The sequence below is a fragment of the Enoplosus armatus genome, chromosome 5, assembly GCF_043641665.1.
Source record: "Enoplosus armatus isolate fEnoArm2 chromosome 5, fEnoArm2.hap1, whole genome shotgun sequence".
Lineage (NCBI taxonomy): Eukaryota > Metazoa > Chordata > Actinopteri > Centrarchiformes > Enoplosidae > Enoplosus > Enoplosus armatus.
The window spans coordinates 1558468-1578028 of record NC_092184.1 but is presented as its reverse complement, the minus strand read 5'-3'; the positions used below and the strand labels follow the sequence as shown (position 1 = coordinate 1578028).

The 19561-nt window shown below is 44.6% G+C and overlaps 1 protein-coding gene across 1 annotated transcript; it reads right to left on the bottom strand.

Moving 5' to 3' along the window:
- Nucleotides 1–833: 833 nt before the first annotated feature.
- On the bottom strand, nucleotides 834–16969 carry nlrx1 (NLR family member X1). Its single transcript, XM_070905769.1, has 12 exons — nucleotides 16878–16969; nucleotides 13872–13923; nucleotides 11363–11475; nucleotides 9659–10049; nucleotides 8841–9072; nucleotides 7319–8486; nucleotides 6777–6960; nucleotides 6110–6205; nucleotides 4505–4591; nucleotides 2563–2814; nucleotides 1538–1748; nucleotides 834–1415 (listed from the first exon to the last, which is right to left on the bottom strand). Exons 2-12 carry the CDS (start codon nucleotides 13886–13888, stop codon nucleotides 1266–1268), a joined length of 2901 nt encoding a protein of 966 aa, XP_070761870.1. The 5' UTR covers nucleotides 13889–13923; nucleotides 16878–16969; the 3' UTR covers nucleotides 834–1265.
- Nucleotides 16970–19561: the final 2592 nt, after the last annotated feature.

Genomic DNA, 19561 nt, shown 5'->3' with positions numbered 1-19561 from the left:
GTGTGTACTCAGACTGAGACGCTGTGGACGGACAAGGTTCACAGCACACACACAGACACACACAGACACACACACACACACACACACAATAAAAGAGTCGAGATGGCGACTCCTTTCTCCACAGCCATGTGGGTTAAACATTTACTCACTGTTGGAGAGACCTGAGACACTGTCACAATGTAGCTTCTAAGCTCAGCAGTCAAGAACCAACACGTGTCGGAGTGAAAGAGCTACAATGCTCCAGCGCGTATTACAACAGTGACACAACTTAGTGACACAACTGGGGCTTACATCTGCAAGCATTCATTGCACGTTTAAACAAACGCGTGAGCAACAGCTGCACCTGAGCGAGTTTTGACGCTTCGCAAAACAAGTCATGGGACAATTTCACATTTCGCTGACCTCAGTCCCCCTGTGTCCTGTGGAAAAGACCTGACTCTGGCTGAGAGGAAGAACACACGGAGTTGTCCTCCTTTTGACGCTTTACTTTCTCTCTCCTTTTTCTTTTGACTGATCATTTTGGATACATCATCCAACGCCGACTCTGCCACCAGTGACTTCCTTGAACCCAGCCTGTCTTCCCGCTCACCCTGCTGTCATCTCTCCTTCTGCGTTCCCGTTTCAGGACGCGGGTCATCATATGTCTTACAGAGTATAATGCATCAGTCACAGAAGACAGAAAATATATAATGTAATATATATGTAAAAAAAATCTCCACGATGAACTGGAGGTTGAGAGAACTGAGAGAGGTCGAACACTCCTTCCTACAGCCAACAGGCGAGACAGATCTGTCGGCAGCGGAGGCGAAGAACAAAGACAGATTACACTTGAATGTAAACACAGAGAACATATTTAATAGTCTGTGGCAAAACAAGAATGTACAGTCACACTTTGATTGGCTTCAGAGGCACATTTCAAACGTTATCAATATGGCTTTGCATAGATGTGGCTGCACGCGGCTCCAAATGACGCGGCGGCCAAAATGTTAACCGTCAACACCGAGTATACTGATCTCACAACAGCGCCCTCCTTTCGCCACATTTAAAATACGCCTATTTCCTAGATTTCGTTGGAGTTGAGGGAGCGCTAAAACAAAGTCAGTTTCTTTGAGCTGCTTTGTGAATATGGTTGAATGATCTACTTTACAAGAATGAAGCTGTACCTCCTGGATCTCCACTTTAGACTAGCAGCACCGCTACTATTAACTCCTGTCTGCGCACACTCAGATTAAAATGTGATGTGCCCTTTCACCTCATGGTTTTCATTACTTGCTGAATCCTGCGGGGGGAGGTAAAGTGTCCTTCTCCAGCATCTGCAGAGTCTGCCGGACTCCCTTCTCCACCCTGCGGAAGTGCAGCCTCTTCCAGAGGCTCTGCTGCTGCTGACGCCCCCACTCCAGATCCCTGAGAAAAACCTGCACAGAGGTGGGGGGGGGGGGGGTGGGACTGGGTGACTTGACACGCACATAACAAAAGACCTCATGTAGGAAGATCTTATTCTTGTACATTTTTTCCTTCAGTTCCTGTGAGTGTGTACCATAAGCTGCTGCTTGACACGCTCGCGGTCCCAGGAGGAGGCGTTCTCTCGTATCACGCTGAGGATGGGGTGCCAGTCCTCGGAGATGTCTGAGCCTTCGGTGACTGAAGCCAGGACCTTGACCCGCCGGCCACTGCCGCCGTGGCTCTTGGGAACACCTCGGACATACAGGGACTGCTTCCCTACGTCACTGAGAGGATTCAGGTACAAGCTACACAAAGACACACCAACACGTACACTTACTAAGACAGCCCGTCAGCAGTATTCATGTTCAGTGCAGTCCTGTGTTGCTTGGCTATTGTGAACTGTTTGAAGTGATTTTGAAATGTTATGGGTGACTTTCCAGGCTCATGGAGGCCCCCTGCTCCAAGCTACATCTCATTCCTTTTAAACAGCAGAGAAAGCAGCCTTAAACCCCTTGTTAACACTATCCACCATACTGACAGAGAGCACATCAGTCCAGCTGTCTGCATTGATACCTGCGCGCCAAAGATTGATTTCACATTTCTATCATAGGATTTCAGCTCAAAGTGCTCTGATCTGCGTACCTGAGGCTTACAGCCATACCACTCTGAACGTGCCCGACCTCTGGAGCTGAGCAGGGTCGGGCCTGGTTGGTACTTGGATGGGAGGCCGCCTGGGAATACCAGGTGCTGTCTTTTTGTTTTTGCAAATTTCCCTGCTGAGGTATTAATAAAGGATTCTTATCTTATCTGTTATGAAGACTTTGGGTGTAAGGGAGTGGTTTGCTTACTGTTCAGAAGGATAAGAACACATTTAGTTTCTGTACTAACAAGAATAAACCTCCACACAAACAGGTCTGCTACAACTCTTGTAAAGCCAGGCTAAAACTCTTTCTGTCTGCAACTGCTTTTACTAAAGTTAGGACTATTTCTTTCTGTATTGTAACTGCATTGAAACTTCATTTCTGTTTCTTTCACTATTTTGTGCATCGCTCTTATATTTTGCTGGTTCAGATTTTCCTCCATAAGCCCTCTTTCCGTAAACTGTGAGGAGCTGCTTACTGCACAGTGTGAACGCTGGGGTGTTCCCTGCAGGCGTCCACCAGAGCCAGAGCAGCGTTGTCTCCGATGTTGTTGTAGGCCACATTGAGCTCCTGGAGGCCCGTGTGCTGCTGGAGCCTCTCAGCCAGCTCCAGGGCCCCCCTGTCCCCCAGTCCAGTGTGCATCAGGGACAGGTGCGTCAGGGACTGGGTCTCTGGCAGGGCCTCCAGCAGGGTGCAGGCTCCGGACTCCAGCAGAGGGTTGTCACACAGTCTGGAGAACGCAATGGAATAATGAGACATTTCTGGTCTTGTACTCAGAACACTCTGTACATGCAGATGGTGACACCAACCAGAGGCCTGATGGCACCAAGAGAGACTGTGACAGTGGTCAACATCGAACTAGGACTAATGGACTCAGTATTCCGGATAAACTAACAGTGTTTCTTAATAGTGGCAGCACAGATGGTTGCCCTTACCACCTGAATGGCATTGTAAAGGCGCTGTTTACCTCGACCTGTTACAGGTGTGTTGGTTCACCCAAACTAAGATTACAGGGGTGTCCCAGCTCAGTCTCTCTGTCGTACACAGCGGAGAGACTGAGCTGGGACACCCCTGCAGTCTTGGAGCCGAGTGGTGGTGGTGTCCCAGCTCAGGCCACCTCCATCTTGGCCTATCCTGCCCACGCCCTGCATCAGTAGTTCCACTTTCTTTTGACTGTTTTACTTCTCCACCACCAAACAGCTAATTGTGGCTGTTTCTTTGTAATATCTAAACCTGATCCACGGTGCTGAATATGTCCGGTTTTTATTGACTAGAACTGCTTAGTAAACAAAGCTTCACGGCTGGTTCATACTTGCTCATGAAGTTCAGTTTACTTGTCACGGTTAGCACCTCTCAGCCTGTGAAATCTGAGATGTAGGCATTCACTAAACAGGGATTGTCTAATCAAAAGGGTGCAGCTGCATGATAGGGAGTGTAGGATCCCGTGATTTTGGGGCATGACTTACACTAGGGACTAAAAGTCAGTCTGCTGCTTTGACTTTTTCCATTCTTGTTTTTAACCCCCCCCCCCCCCAACACTATGGAAGCACAATAATAAATGGCCTGAGTACCGCTCTGATACAGCTCTAGGAAAGGGATCGGTAGACTGAGGCTGGTAAACCTAAGAACAGGAACGTCGGAGTGAAACTTAACTCCAACAGTTTCAGTTACAAGTTTAAAAAAAGCACTGACTTTTAAAAACAGATGTGTTGAACGAAGGCTGGGTAACACATACTATAACACAGTAAAAAGTATTAATCACCTTAATCACCTACAGTAGAAATATCCAGATTTTTAAAAAAGGTATAAAGACATGGTCCAGGATGCAAAGAATAGCGTCAAATCGTAACGCAAGTTATCTCAGGGCACTTTTCATATAGAGCAGGTCTTGACCGTACTCTTATATAATGAGAATATATGACTTATTATATTAATATTCTGAAGAAGAAGAAGAAGAAGAAGAAGAAGAAGAAGAAGAAGAGCTCAGGAAAAGTTTGGTCAAAATGGAAGCGGAGCTGAGGAGAAACAGATTTGTCGGAATTTGTTGGGACAACAGTGGTACCACCACGATGGTTACCATGGAAATGCAGTTCTTTGTTGCGAGATAGCTTTTGGAGCTATGGTGGCTACATTTTTGTAGTGACAATGACTTTGCAGTTATTGTCTCCATTTGCCAGGTCTCCATTATTAAAAACAATGGTTATGATGCACATTATTTTTTTTCCCACAGAGCTACACACAGCAACAAACCACAGGGTTACATCTGCATTATTTATGTCTAAAGTGCAAGCACACTGACTTACCGTAGAAGCACCTGCACATACTGTGTATAATCAATCTAAATCATAAAAAGACAGCAGTCCTTTGGACACAGGCACAAAAAAATTAAAAAAAATCAAAGAATTAAAGTGTAGTCTTACTGTAGAGATCTAATAGAACTCTTGGGGTCTAGTAGCAGATCTCTCAACAGGATGCAGGACTCAGGACCCAGGCTGTTAAACTGCAGACTGAGGACAACAGAGACAGGCAGACACAACAATCACAACACACACACGGCATACACATGCTAGAAGGGCATGGGGGTCATCCAAAGTCAGTACAAGTGTGTTTAAAAAGAGCAGTAATGAGGGCTGTGTTTAACACCGTGACGTGAATATGGCTGGTGTCATATATATATATATGAACGCCTCTCTGTATAACACAATACAGTTCAACAGCATCACAGACTACATCCTCCACCTGTCTAACATAAGAACCTCCATGAAGGTAGGATTCACTGCACTGCAGGACCACGAGCTCAGTTTTACTCTACTGGGGAGGGAGGAAAAACAGGAAAACTGGTGCAAATATTTCAAGCAGCTACGTGCAGCGGATTAGAATGATTGCCGGCAGGGCGGGAGGAACCAGTTGACTGCTACTGAAGGCAACACAAACACCCATAAGGCATACACACACACACACACACACACAGCAGAAAGACAATGGTCTGTGAATGACATTTCAGACTGCCACTCACAATTAAGCATGAGAGCAATAGTATTTTTTCCATTTGTTTTGCACTTCCTGCCCATCAAACTCCCGTCCCGAGCCAGCCATCGAACCAGCTCTCTTAATTAGAGCATGATTCTAGCACAGGTATGACACCTGTAAGTGTGGACTCTCCTGCGGGGTTACCTGACTTATAGAGTCAAGAATACAAGACCACAATTAAAAACACAAATTTGAATATTAACGCAGCATTGATCAAATGTATTTCTTTATGTCTGGGGTCATTTACTAACAGTGTCTCCATGACATACATTATGTTTACTCAGCAGAGGGCACTGGCTTTCTGACACCAGTGTGTGTTTGTAGTGAGGCTAACTTTCCCTGGAAAGGCAGTAACAAGATGGGTCAAGTCGGGACCTGATAGGAGCTGTTCACCAGATATTAAAACCGGCATTACTGTACCTGCTCGCAACTGTTCACTCAGCAGCAGGACAGTTTGCGGCTCTGTGTCTCAACAGTCAGTGCCCTCTGCTTAGGCGTATGCAGCCATAAAGACGCACATCGGATCAATGCTGTGTTATTACTAATATTCTAATACACAGGCTCCCCCATCCACATCAGGACAGTAGAAACTACACACATCTTCTGTTGCAGACTGAAATCTTATCTGTTCAGACTGCACCCTTGGCTCATGAAAACATGAAATCTTCCTCTTCCTCTCTCTTATTGTTTCTAAATGTACCACTTGAAGCAGTTCAGCATATTTGCTGAAGTTGATGAAGTTGATATATTCACATGGTTGAATGCAGTGGTTGGAAGTCGCCTTTGTGACCTTAGCCATGGTTCAACAGATACCGGTAAATGTAATGTGAAACATGTAACTTTAACTCTAAACTGGAGCAGCAGTAGTAGTAGTATAACAAGTACAATGTTCAGCGTTATGCAAAATACAAATCTGTCCTCTCAAGAGGTCCTCCTTTGTTATTCTAAGATCTTCACCGCAAACCACAACAGAACAGTTATTGAGTTTGTCTCACTTGAGGTTATGTGTGTGTCTGAAGGCAGGCCACAGCATCTGAAGCATGTCATGAGTCAGGAGGCAGGAGGAGAGGTCCAGCTCTTCGAGGTGATAACTACCGGAACACATTTTTAAAACATTTATCACAAGATTAAACATATTAACTCACTGCATTTCATATATAGACACACTATACACATATATACACTACTCACAAAAAGTTAGGGATATTCGACTTTCGGGTGAAATTTATGGAAAATGTAAAAAGTTCATGCTACAGTGATATTATATCATGAAAGTAGGGCATTTAAGTAGAAGCATGCAATGGTCATTTCTTCATCTCATTCCTCATTTCTGCTCAATGTGAATCGACTTCATGTGAAAGCTGAATATCCCTAACTTTTTGTGAGTAGTATATATATATATGTGACAAAGTGGGTGAGAACACATAGTAGCATAGCATAGTTTAACCAGTTTGTTGCTTTAGCCATATTTCCATCTAATCTGCAAATGCACACTATCCCGGGTTTGCTTGTGTTTTGCATTATATTTGGTTAGAGTTCACATATCAACATTTCTGGTTAAAGTAAAACACAGACTAGTATTATGTTTGGAAAAAAAAAAAAGCCGCTAACAAAGCCCTACATACTGAACAAGTACCGGTAAAAGCACAATCCACGGTTTACCTTGCAGTGGTGCATGAGAGCACAGAGCTCAGAACGAAGCATTTGAGCGACGTCATGCGGATGTTGGCGAGGCGGATGGTTCTGATCGAGGCCAGAACCTCTGCTGTCAGTCTCGGGTTCTGAAACTCATACAGAAGGACCAGCAGATCCATCAGCTCCTCTGGTGGCTGTGGCTTGCTGAGCTCTAGCATTAAATGAGATAAAAAGGCTCTCATTATCCATAGAGCTTTCTATCCAAAATTGATTCATACCTGTGAGAACGCATGATCTATATCTGAATACGCGCAGTATCCGTCCAGTCAACGTTAACTACAAACATTTCAACCCTCAATTCAATTTAACTGCTCAAAACACGCTTGGTCTGAATTGCCTGGAAGTCTCACTCAAGTTTTACTTGAAGAGTATTTCAAGATGTTTTAAGTTTGAAGCACACTTGACTTAACAGCACAACACATAATATTTGATTCCAAGTGAGTAGATGTATTTCAAACTGAAAACAATGCATACTGTGTAAGCATGACTGAAAAGAACATATATGTTACCTCTGACAAGGTACTTCCTTAGGGCACGGGTGATCTGGGCCACAGTGGTGCTCTGAATGCTGCAGCCAAGTTGCTGGAGGAGGACACGGTTACCATAATGCAACAGTCCACCCATGAAGATGGGGTAGAGCTCAAATGGCTGGCCTTCGTTGCACTGCTGTGGCTGCGGGCCATGGACTCCCAGGAGGCTTTGCTCCACCTGATCCAGGACATCCTCGTTGTAGCTATCTTCAGTGCGGAACATCTCAGCTGCCATGGTTCTGGCAATGCTGCCTTTGTTGAGACTGCTGATTTTCTCATAGAGCTTCGGAAAAAGCTTAAGGAGATTGAATACAGCGAAGATTCGGAGCGGGATGAACTTAGAGAGGATGTTGACGAGGGCATTAACATCCTCACTTGCCTGGCCAATGGCCACAGACACCTGCCTGGTCAGCTTCTCCAGAGCCGATTTGTTCTCTCCTAGAACCACATAGAGAGCCGCCAGGTACTCCTGCATGGCCGGGACAGCAAATACGTACCGCCTCTCATCATTCTCACTCAGTTCTTCGGGTAAATGCTTGTCACTTTGTACGCAGGGAGCCAAGAAGAAGTCGAGCACGTCAGTCCGGAACATGGCCAGCTGACGTAGCTCCTCGTCCGTTTTGGTCTTCCCTCCTATCCACTGCTCCAGCTCCTTTTCTGAGAACGACGTGCGTTTGTATGTCACACCGTCGAATGCAAGCTTACCAAGCGTACGGACGACATACAACATCAGGGAACTGTGGTGCTCCTGAATGGGCACATTTGTCCCTGTCCCTGAGCCCAGCACCTCACCACCAAAGTTGAGCCTGAGGAAACTGGTGTATATGCCAGTCAGTGTGCGGATGGGTGCATTGGCGTCGGTGAAATGGAGGAAGTGTAAGGTAGCACACGTGAGCCAGCAGTAGGACGGGAGGAAGCAGGCTGCAGCCAACTGGCTTTCTCTCTGGAGGTTGAGGTAGAGCAGCTCTATAAGAGCCTGGGCCTCGTGGTTATGTGCCGTCTCCCCACTCTGCTGCAGTAGGCGGCTGGTGAAGTACGCCCGCTGGCGTTCTGGGTCATTGAAGCCACATATCTGTGCATAGCGACTCACATACTTCTGAGGGATACGGTCCAGGGCAGACAGTCTGGTGGTAACCAAGATGCTGGCCTGGGAAACATAAAGCAGCCAACTTGAACACTCTTTAGAACTAAACAAGGATTCGAAAAATGTGTTTTTGATTGATACCTCTCAGTTTAAAATAGGCAACCAGGTCCTCTACAGCTGGAGAGCACTTACAGCCGTCAGTTATCCATTTGAATGTTCAACATTTTCTTTTTGCTTCTTCAGATTACCCAGCTAATAGTAACCTGCAGCAGTGTAACAAGATTGACTGCCTTTTAAGTAGCCCACATTACCATCAACAGTCATGGTGGAATTTTACACTTCAGCATGACAAATACTTAACAATAGATGACAGACTAAAACATATTAATATTGCAGTGATGGTGGACTGTTCCTTACCTCAGGCAGGAGGTACTTCCTCAGTAGGTTCACCACCACTACACCTGGAGGCAGCGCCTCATTAGGATCACTGCAAAGCTCTGTGGCTCCAATACGGAAGTCCAGTTTCATCTTCTCCATCCCATTGAAGAGGAAGAGCACATCCTTGGCCTGGTTTCCCTCCCCACTCAGCATGGGGTGTTTTCTCAGGTGGAGGTACTTCCTGCTCACAAGGTCCCTCAAGGAAGCCACCCTATGTGGGAGCGGACTTGTCACTTGGTGCACTTTATTACTGACAGCAGTGTGATGCAGCAGTCATTGTCTACTAACCCTAACCCAAATTCAGTTAATGTAGTGTGTGTGTGTGTGTGTGTGTGTGTTGCTTAGTTTACTTGATAGACATGCCCTGGAGGTAATGATATAGTTACCTGTGAAAAAGAAAAGGTCAATTGGCAACTTTGTGTAACTTTGATAAGCAGCGGCTAGCTTGCTCAGTGGGCGTGGGCGTCAGAAGCTTGCGTGCAATGCATCCTGGTACATGTAGGAAGTGCCGCCATGGCTCCGCGAGCAGGAGAACTCAGCTCTCTCTGTCAATATAGCACGCACTGAGGAGTTCACTGCTTCAATTCATTACATTTACCATAAACACTGAGTGGACGTCCACATAAAACGTGGCAAATTTGACCTTTAAGCAATTAATTGAAATATAATTGATGATGAAAATGATAAATTAGAACGTGTTGATTGACTCTGATGCTGTGGAAATGTAACATGATCTCAGATATATGTGACCTAAGACAACAGTGACAATGCCACTGAGTAAGAGAAGGATATCTTACTTTGACAGTTGGCCAAGGTCCTCACAAGAGAAAGGAACCAGAAGCTTGAAGTGGGTCAGGGTGGTCCCAGTGCACCAATCCAGCACCAACTTTCGGACCACCGTACTTTTCCCTGTTCCCACTGCCCCGTATAGCAGCAAATTGAGCCCCCGACCCTCACTCCAGGCATCAGTGTGCTCAAACAGCTGTTGAACGGTCACAGAGGGGCTGGAAGTGGCCTGGGTTTGGAGAGGAGAGCTGCGCAGACCTGCGCTCTCTTCTGACTTTCTTTCCAGGATCAGTGGATCCACATGCATGGTCTCCGGGCTGAAGTAACCGCCAAACTGTTTTTCCTCCTGAGGAAGGTGGCTGAACCACAAGAAGAGCTTCCTCTTGTGGATCTCTATAGGATCTACAGTAAGACAAAATACACCATATTCTGAGACACAATCAAAGGGATGAAACATATCCGTAACAGTGAAATCTAAATTTGGAGCCCTTGTGAAAGAATCAAAGCAGCAGAGGCTGAGGTATCCTGACTTTCAGTCCCTAATATTGCTTCACCATTGCTTTTAAAAAATTCCACTTATCAGAAACAGCAAGCTCCTCCATCAGTTCATTAAATCCTTGCAGCCACCTGAAGGCAACAGGGTACGTATGTAGATAAATCTGCGGCCTCTGTTATGAGAAATGCTGCACCAGAGTGACATTCCACGTGGCTGTTCACTGTGTTAAATCACTTGCCGATGACACCAGGCTGCTACAATGTTGTGTGGTGCGGTGTACCGCTCTGCACCATCCAGACAACAAAGTGCTTTCCTGGAGAAGCGTCTTTGTTGAGCTGTAGTCATGCGTCAGTGTGACTGCCTCAGCTGTTTCAGAGCTATAAGACCAGTGTGACTGACTGAGAGTGTATTTATCGATCCTCACATTATATTCCACCTCATGCAGCCCTTTTGCACTTTTGCTCTGCTGCACAAACATGAACCAAAATAGCAGGTGGAGAGGCCATGCGCCTAAGACCTAATGCCACGCGGGCCCTTAACACCTTGTGTGAATCCTTGAGGTCTAACAAACATGCTGAATGCATTTCCTCCTCATTTGCAAAGCTGAATTTTGAAAATCTTAAAATTTAAAATGTATTCTTCCCAACCATGCTATGCTCCCTTGTTCGGCGCTTTGCTGCGCTTCTTTGCGCACTGCCAACTGGTGGTGAAACTGGTGTTTGGGCTCATGCATGTGCATCCTTGTGTGTGCCCACACATTGCTCTACAGCACTAGTAGTGATCAAAACCTTCACAGGGTACCTTTCAGTTTCAGGGTTCTGGTACGGAGCCATTGTTAATGTTATAAGTATCACCTCTGACGTCCTACGATGGTAAGTCAACATGTCTGCAACTGAAAAAACTGTTTCACAAAAACTGTGAAACTGGTCTACTCATGACAAAAAGCCTGTTTTACAAACTGGAGGTGTGGAATTTGAATGTGGATATTTACCAGGCAGGGAGTGTCTAATCAAAGATGCATCATAGGAAGTGTAGGATCCAGTGTGTTTGAAGCGTGACCCATATTAGAAACTAAAAGTCAGGGTATCTTGGCACTTCTACCACTGTCCTAAAACCTTTGACTGAAACTAAACTAAAACGCCAGTGAATGAAATTGTAAGGAAATCTAAACTGTCAGATAATGTCAAACAGCAATAAAGCTTCAAACCGAGTTGTGCACCTGATTCTGAAGTGCTGGAGCAGAAGGCCCTGCAGGGAAAGCCAGTGGCTGGGTAGAAAGAAACCTCCACCCTCCTCTTCCACCTCCATACTCCAAGCAGCTGACTCAGCTGTCTGGAAAACACAACACATAACACAGGTTGGTTCAGTTGGCACCGTTCAACAATCCTTTTAGGATGAAAACCCACAGACAAAAGCTAGAGAGGTCACTTCAATCCAGTCGACAACTCACTTCCAACTCGAACTGATCAAAGATCTGCCTCACATGGTGGCTTAATGGCAGAGAACAGTTTGCAGGTTGTAGCAGGTAAACTGACATACCTCCAAGGCATTGACATTTATGCAAGCACACACAATTACACCCTGGAGCTCAACTGAGACTTGTCTAATGCTGCTCGGAGAGGTTCACACGCACAGGAAACTCCAAATGGCACGGCAGGTTACTGAGAATGTCTTTATATGGCTACATCGGGAATGAAGTGGGAATATGAAGCAATAGGATCAATGGCTCTTTCCCAGACATTTCTTTAAAAAGTGATCTTAATTATGCAAAACAGTGACAATAACAGTTGTTTTGTGATACGAGACGCTCACTGGAGAATGTCGCCACACCATCTATTACACCTGAACTTCTAGCCGGCTTCTCCAATTTTGTTGGACGCTTTCAGGCGTGCTGAGGTTGGACAGGTTTGTGAGCAGTGTGTGTAAAGATTTCACACTGTTCATTCTGTAAGAGAGACAGCCTTCAGGCTGTCGCAGACTTCTCAGAAACATGTATCAAAGTCTGTGACTCCATGAGGGCTGACTTTTAGATTGGACCTGTGATTGATCGGACGAAGACAAACGTGTAATGGGCTGAGTTTCCACACCTGATTGTGCCTGAGTTAGTTTGAGTTAAACGTAACAATCGTGTCTTGCCTAACTTTAAGGCTACAATAATTTTTATTTTTTTTAAAACACAACACTGACATATCACCACCTTATAAAGTTATGTTGAATGTGTCAGCAAACAGTTGATCCTTGCAAGAATGCAAGTCCAATGTTCACCCTCTGTTAGCTCTGTTTTTAGTCGCTACCAACTCATGAGGGACATTTCTGGAGGTCTGGCAGTCATCAGAACACATGCGGCAGAGAGGCTGCGCGGCAAAACCTGTTTTGCTTCACCTCATTGCAGATCAAAGTGGTAACCTTTAGGTGGTAAAAACAGAAATACACTGTGCACACAGAATGATGTACAATGAGGCCATCATGACTTATCCGTGTCAGCTTCTTGAGCCGTATGTCAGAGCCATTTCATTGAGCTTTTGCATACTGGTATCATCCGAAAGCAGAGACTGATTGAAGCACTAAAGCCTCGAACTTGTACTTAAAAGATATGAATATACGCCTACTCACCGCTTTGAATTATGCGTTTATACTTATTTCCTGTTTGCTCCCAAGATCATTCGAAACACTGGGGTTGCAGCAGATAGAAACAGACAAAGTGTTTGACTTCTTCATATCTGTCTAATATCATAGTTTGCTCTTCGTTGGTAAAATATGTCGCTCTGCTGCCAGCAGACCAGGTCCATGTTTGCGATTGGTCAGATGCTGCAAACTCCGCCCCTTTTGTGTGAAAGCGCCCATGGCTAGATTGGGAAAGCCTGGGTTGACTTACTTAGTTGATAACCACAGTCGTGTGACTGCTTGGCGCGATTGTGGTTGTTGGATAACAGGAAGATATCCTGGGTATGATTAACTTGCTTCGTAGTACAGGCCTCAGGTCAAAGATTGGTGACAAGTGACATTGACGACAGTGACGTTTGCGTCGTGTTGTATGGATGGCCATTAATTCATTTTTATTAATTGCTGTATTTACTATTGACAAAACTGTCAAATTGCCCTTCTGGGACATTCACGCTTTAATATACTCTACCTCATAAGTGCACACTCCACCACACCCAACATCAAGGCTGAGTGTGGTCAGCCGTGTGGTCTGCTGCACCTGTGACTACACCCAAAAACGATGCCGCTATAATGCCATGCTAAGTGTACATCACTTGATCACTCATATTTAAAGAATTCTAAGCTGTTGGGACAAAATCAGCTCTATGAGCTGAGTAAAGCTGAGTAAATATTGGCTAACAAATATTTCTGTCATCACTGACAAGTAGCTGCATTTACACACAAACACTGTCACAGGACCCCCAACCACGCCCGAGTTACTCCGCAGTCCCACATCACAAGTGTCTCAGGCAAAGCAGCTGGACAGAACTATGGGGGACGGAAGACATCTGCGTGAGATTCATCACAGCTGCAATGTATGAAGTGTTACCTCCTCCTGAGAACTTAAGCGTCTGACTAATGTGGCCAAGAATAGCTATACAATATGCCGTCGGGCTGCGAAAGAGGTCTGGCTCCAGGAAGATACACAAGAGAATTGTTTAACATCTGCATCCCAAATCCTGAGTCAGTCATTGAACGTCAGTTTGCACATGACTGACATTTGAGAACTAGGTTTTGTCACCAACCTGTGCAGTAAGCTCATCCTCCTTTTCTGCTTCCTCTTTATGCCGGGGAGTTCTGTGAAAAACAGTCAGCATACAAAGTGAGACAACGTGAGCAAAAAGGAGCTTAAAGGTAACCTGTGGAGTTTGTGAACACCAGCAGCACTGTGGAGCAAAGCGTTTCGATGAGCGGATGCATGCACGCGAGGATGCACATGCATATAGTGAGATGAGGCACATACCTGCGAACAGTCATCTGTCGGTGGCAGTAACACACCAAAAACAAAAATGGAGCAAGGTAGGGCAAATGAAGACTGCTACCTGATGTGAGACTTCAAGGACACACCCCTGTTTTGTGTAAAACAATTTAAAACAGAACTTTGTTTGTTTATAAGAAAACTCCACGGGGTGCCTTTAATCACTTAAATTAAAAATACCTGGCATCCATTGCATGTCCATTTAGATCTTTACAAATTTAGACATTAAATTACACAATTACGCACACTAATTTAGAGTAATACAAGTGCATTTTCAATTCTAGTAGGATGGTCCTCAGGGGTGAGGAATGATAGGTCTGTAGACATACCTTTCAGTCTGAAGGACTGCTCTAGCCCATTTGTAGACCGTATATAAAGGCTGGGCATACAGCCAAATGAAGCCATTAAATGAGCAGGACACGTGTCTGAAGTGGTCAAGCCAGCCACCGTTTGGATATTGATGCGCGCCTATTCATGCAGTTACAGTACCGGTGCTTGGAGCAGCCAAAAAGGACGAAGAAAGAAAGAAAAAAAACAAAACAACATTTTTACATTGCACATGATATATAAAATAAGTCTTGTTGAATATGTGACGTTACCTAAAAAAGTCCTAATAAAACCTTTTCCACAACAGGTTTGCGGAGAAGGGCAGTGGATTTCTGCTCAAAATGCTCCTATGACCCCATGTAAAATTAAAAAAAGTTGTTTCACTGTACATTACTGTTCAGGTAAAGTCTTCTCTACGGACATTAAACACTCCTGTTCAGAGTAGCCCTCATGTTTTTTGTTTTTTTATACCTTTGAAGAGTAATAAAACTCTCTAAGAACTGGTTTTGCAGGATGTAGCAGTGGACACTTTGGCGAACTCCATGCAGGTTGAGTTACGTTAGTTTTGTACAAATAACATAGTGTAATAATGTGTTACTACTTTTAAATTGCACTCTCCAGTCATCTTAACATTAGAATGTCATAACATGTGCCATGAAAATGCGTTCACGTGAGCTGGGAGATAATAAACAAATTGCACTTAAGTTCTCTTGTAAGATTAGTTTACATGGTAACCTGCGTGCACCTTTGTAAGAATGCAGAACAAAAATCCTGAATTGTTTCGGTTTGATGAAAATGAGTTTCCTGAGTAAAATATGGGTTAGTTTTACTTATAGTGCTTGGAAAATTAGGCAAACTGAATGATACATGCATACAATATGAGATCAGTTTATTTGATGCATGTCAAGTATGAAGGCATACAGAATATACTATTCATGTTTTCCAATAATTTGTATATTTGGTCTCACAACCAAGAACATGGAAATTGACAGTCTGCCTTGTAAGCCCATTTGGGCTGGGCAAGATACTACATTGATACTACAGCACCCTCACAGCATGTGTGTAACATATTTTATCATACTATTGTACAGCACTCCGTTATTTATTGGACCTCATGTGTCAGAAACTCTCCCGTGGTTAAATTAGGCCGGGACGGTCTGGGGCTCAGCCCCAGCACATGGGCCTACGCTCTCATCAGGGGAAGCTTAACGTTACACATATTCATCAATGTATTTATTTTTTACACTTTTCGGCACTGAGTGCTTTGTCAGAGTGATTGGTATCAGCTCTCCAGAGCCCCCCCCTCCTCCTCTGCTCCTCGCTGGACTGTTACAGTGCGTAACCTCTGTCTCCGCTTTCTCACAGCAGTAGGCTTTATTTTGTTACCAGCCTTCATCCCCTTACAGAGAACGTCAGGTACTCTACTGTGCGGTGCGGCTGGGGCGCATACGGAGCTCTATGCACTATTATGCATGCTGCAGTGGCTGGACATGGAGCCCTTAGTGTCTCATCTTGTGAAGTGGGTGTGGGACCCAGAGAGGCATGGGCTGTATCCTTCTTCACCCTTCGCTCCCCACCCTACATAACAAATCCCAACTGAACCCGTTTACAACAGTAATAACAAGCTATAATAAGCATTCATCCCTGAAGATCCCGCTTCGCATGGTTTCCTTGCGTCTCTCCCTGTCAAGTGAGTGAAACTTGCAAGATGTACCCACAGATGTGGAAGCTGCAGATCCCTGGTAATTTTACACCCAGAAGTCAAACTCTTTTGGCTTCATGCACCACTGAGCAACTTTCATACGAATAAACGGGTGTCCCACTGTCAACACTGTATTTAGTTCTCATTTAACATCCACGGTGCCCCTCGTCCAGCCAGTGTCACTTGGGGCTTTGCTTAAAAATACATTGCAACACATTGACCATTTCCTCAAATGTGTGCTCTCATGAAAACAAATCCTAAACAGCTTTGCTGAAGTTTTCAATGAAGCCTTGTTCACAGTGACCCCTGATTATAACCATTTGAACTCAATGTACGGCACAGATTTGGAGACGTTTAAGGGAAAGTAGGGGAAAGTCCCAAAAAAAACAAAAACATTGTAAAGCATTGAAAATGTCCTCATATTAAAACCATATGTCAACTGTCAAAAACCGTTTCCTTGTGGGGGGGGGGGGGGGGGGGGGGGGTGACATTGACTATGACTCACGTAACATTTGACGCTGACTTAACCGCAGTGACAGAGCAGCCTCCCCCCCCTGCACACAGCGAGAGACGGCTACAACTTCAAGGCAGGCTGCAGACCAACGCCAGACCAAAACAACGCTAGCTTGCTGCCGTTAGCCGTCGCTGCAGAGTTCGAACGAGCTAACAATTAATATTCCTGAGAAGTTAAAAAAAATAAAAAATAAAAAATGAAGCGCCACATGTCACGCCGCTGTTACGTACCAAATCCTTTCGCCCCGCGTCTCCCGTCGGCCGCTGCGTCCGGACATTGAGGTTAATTCATTTACTTTGACTCATTCTGTGGTATCGCTAGCTCCATCTGTTGATTAAGACGCCGCCGCGCACGGCCGAGAAACACATTCTGACGCGCGCGCACACACACACGCTGTGTTCCGTTTGAGAGGCGAGTACGCGCGCTCTCTCTCTCTCTCTCTCTCTCTCTCTCTCTCTCTCAGCTGAAGCTTCAAACAACTTGAAGGGGCATACCGCCATCTAGTGTACAGGAGTGTGCACAACGTCACGCTATTTCACCGTTTTTTTTAATTTTTTTTAATTCCTACCCACAAACCCTTGTGTTATTTCAAAAGGACAAAAGTTCCACGCGACTCCCACTCCTCCCTCCAGCCCCTCTGTCTGGGTGTGCCATGCAAGTTTATCCTCTTTGCACTTCACACATGCTGCAGTGCAATAAAATACGCTCCCACGCGTGCCACTGTTGCTTTTCCCCAGCACAAACAAACAAATAATGCCATTTCAAGGCCATTTCAGCACTTTGCATGAGTCACTGTTACTTTAAGATGCAAGATCCTCAATTCACCCTCCGTCTGAAAACAAGCTGTTTAAACCTGCATGGTTGCCTTTGGCTACAGGGCTTCTCGCATTCATATATATATATATATATATATATATATATATATATATATATATGGAGTACCATAATTATACATATTAACACCAACCTGTGCGTCATTGCTAGCTGTCAACGTTGAATGAATTTGATCTGCTTTTAACTCTCTCACATGAAGGCCTCTTCGGCGTACAGTCACAGTGCAGTTTATGCTGACCCACCAGACAATCACTGGCTCCCACCGCACTGCACTGCACTCCTCCGCCAGCCTTTCGCCATCCAGGAGGAGTCACCTCCGCAAATCTAGAGCAATTACAGGCTTTGCTTGTAGCTCAAACGACACACGCTTAAGCTGCAAAATTCAAGCATGCCTTATATACGGTTTATTTATGTGGTAGTCACGTTGGTGTTCAAATAAAAGTCAGCCTACTGTGCAGTTGGTCATTGTTTTTGTCATCTTTTCATCATTCGTCAGTAGAGTTTACAGTGTGAATCTCGTGTCCTGCAAAAGACTTTTCTCTAAACAGTGTGTTGTTAGTGTACAATCAAGGTAGGGCCTGTAGGTGTTTTGTTTTTTTTAAATTGAAGAAAGAAAGAACTACTGTTGGTTGCCCATTTGACCACATGTGAATGCTGTTCAGAGTAATACATACAGATTATACACCTCAAAACTTACACAGAATATATGTTTTAATTGTTATTATCTAACCTCATAATGACATTCAGTTTCAAACTGTGGGTGTGATGAATTTTAGAATTACATTTTATTGTTATCATTTTTTTTTGTTTTGAAGGCTTGTATGCCCCAAAACAGAAACATCATTTTTCAGGGTAGTGAGTATGGAGGGGGCATTCTCCAATCTGCATTTGTGAACGCAGCTCTATGTGCCTGCCTACGTGTGGTGTGCATATCTGAATGTTGTCTGTGCAGCGACTACAAGGCCAGTATGCATCTGTTTAAAGTAAAGAAATATAGCTGTTTTAAAAAAATAAATAGATACATTTCATTCATGGGCCACTCCTACTCCTCCCATGTTCAAATATAGGAGCCAAACATCAAGCTAGCAACACCCAGTGTGACTATGTCTAAGAAAAAGCTCTATTTTGCGCTGCAGACACAATTGTTACTGGGTTGCAACATACAATCCGATGTGTTTGAATCGACTTTGTCAAGGTAAGAAGTTGTTGTGATTTGCAATTGTGAAAAAAAACAAACTAGGCATTTAAGTCTGATTTTGCATCTGATGGACATTTGGGGCCAAAAGCCACTGGTGAAGTTTGGCCATAAAAGTTTGTGTTCACTTATTTATTTAAAGTGCACATTGTGGAGAAGGGTCACCGGAGACTTGACCAATCTGGAATTTGATCAGATTTATTTTGTTTCGCGAATGTTAGACTAACCAAGGAGCGGTCACGACCAATAGTGAGGAGGCAGAGGCAGGAGATGATGCAAACCCACATTTGGATATTTATTTTAACAATTTACAGGAGTTAAAAAGGAACAGAGCATAAGAATGGACCTGAACCTGGACCAGTACTACTACATACCCTGTGTGGCCATGGCCATCACAGCTACCATAAACGGGGGTTCTCATGAATTACATGATAAATCAAAACACAGCAAAACATTATATACACAATAACAAAATATCTACACGGTAGAACTATGAAAGATAAGCTAACCCATTTATAATATAAACACTGAAACACACCTAGCGAACCTATATTTGAGATGTGCTACCCACCCCCTACACAACCCTATCGGGTGGAACCCTCCCGGCACGATAAAGCCGCGCTTGAGAGGACTGCTGTTATAGTGAGGGACAAAAAAAAAAATGCTCATAGATCATGGGGTTGGCTTCAGTTTGCCGGCTAGGGGTGCGGATTCAGTAGTTGCATGCGAGGCTTCTCTGGTGGCTGGTACACCAGAAACTGGGCCTGGGTAGCTGGATGCAGTCATGCTAATGCCTTATTTGGCTTTCCATGCTTTCTTTTTAAAACAACAGCTACGGGAGTGAGGGATATGAAGCACTCAACTCTGAGAAAGCAATGAAGATTG

Excerpts from the sequence above, each read along its gene's own strand:
- nlrx1 (XM_070905769.1), bottom strand. Across the intron at positions 10,050-11,362 it reads CTCCAGCACTTCAGAATCAG|ATCCTATAGAGATCCACAAG; the intron begins GTGCACAACTCG and ends GTCTTACTGTAG. Across the intron at positions 1,416-1,537 it reads GTGTCAAGCAGCAGCTTATG|GTTTTTCTCAGGGATCTGGA; the intron begins GTACACACTCAC and ends ACCTCTGTGCAG.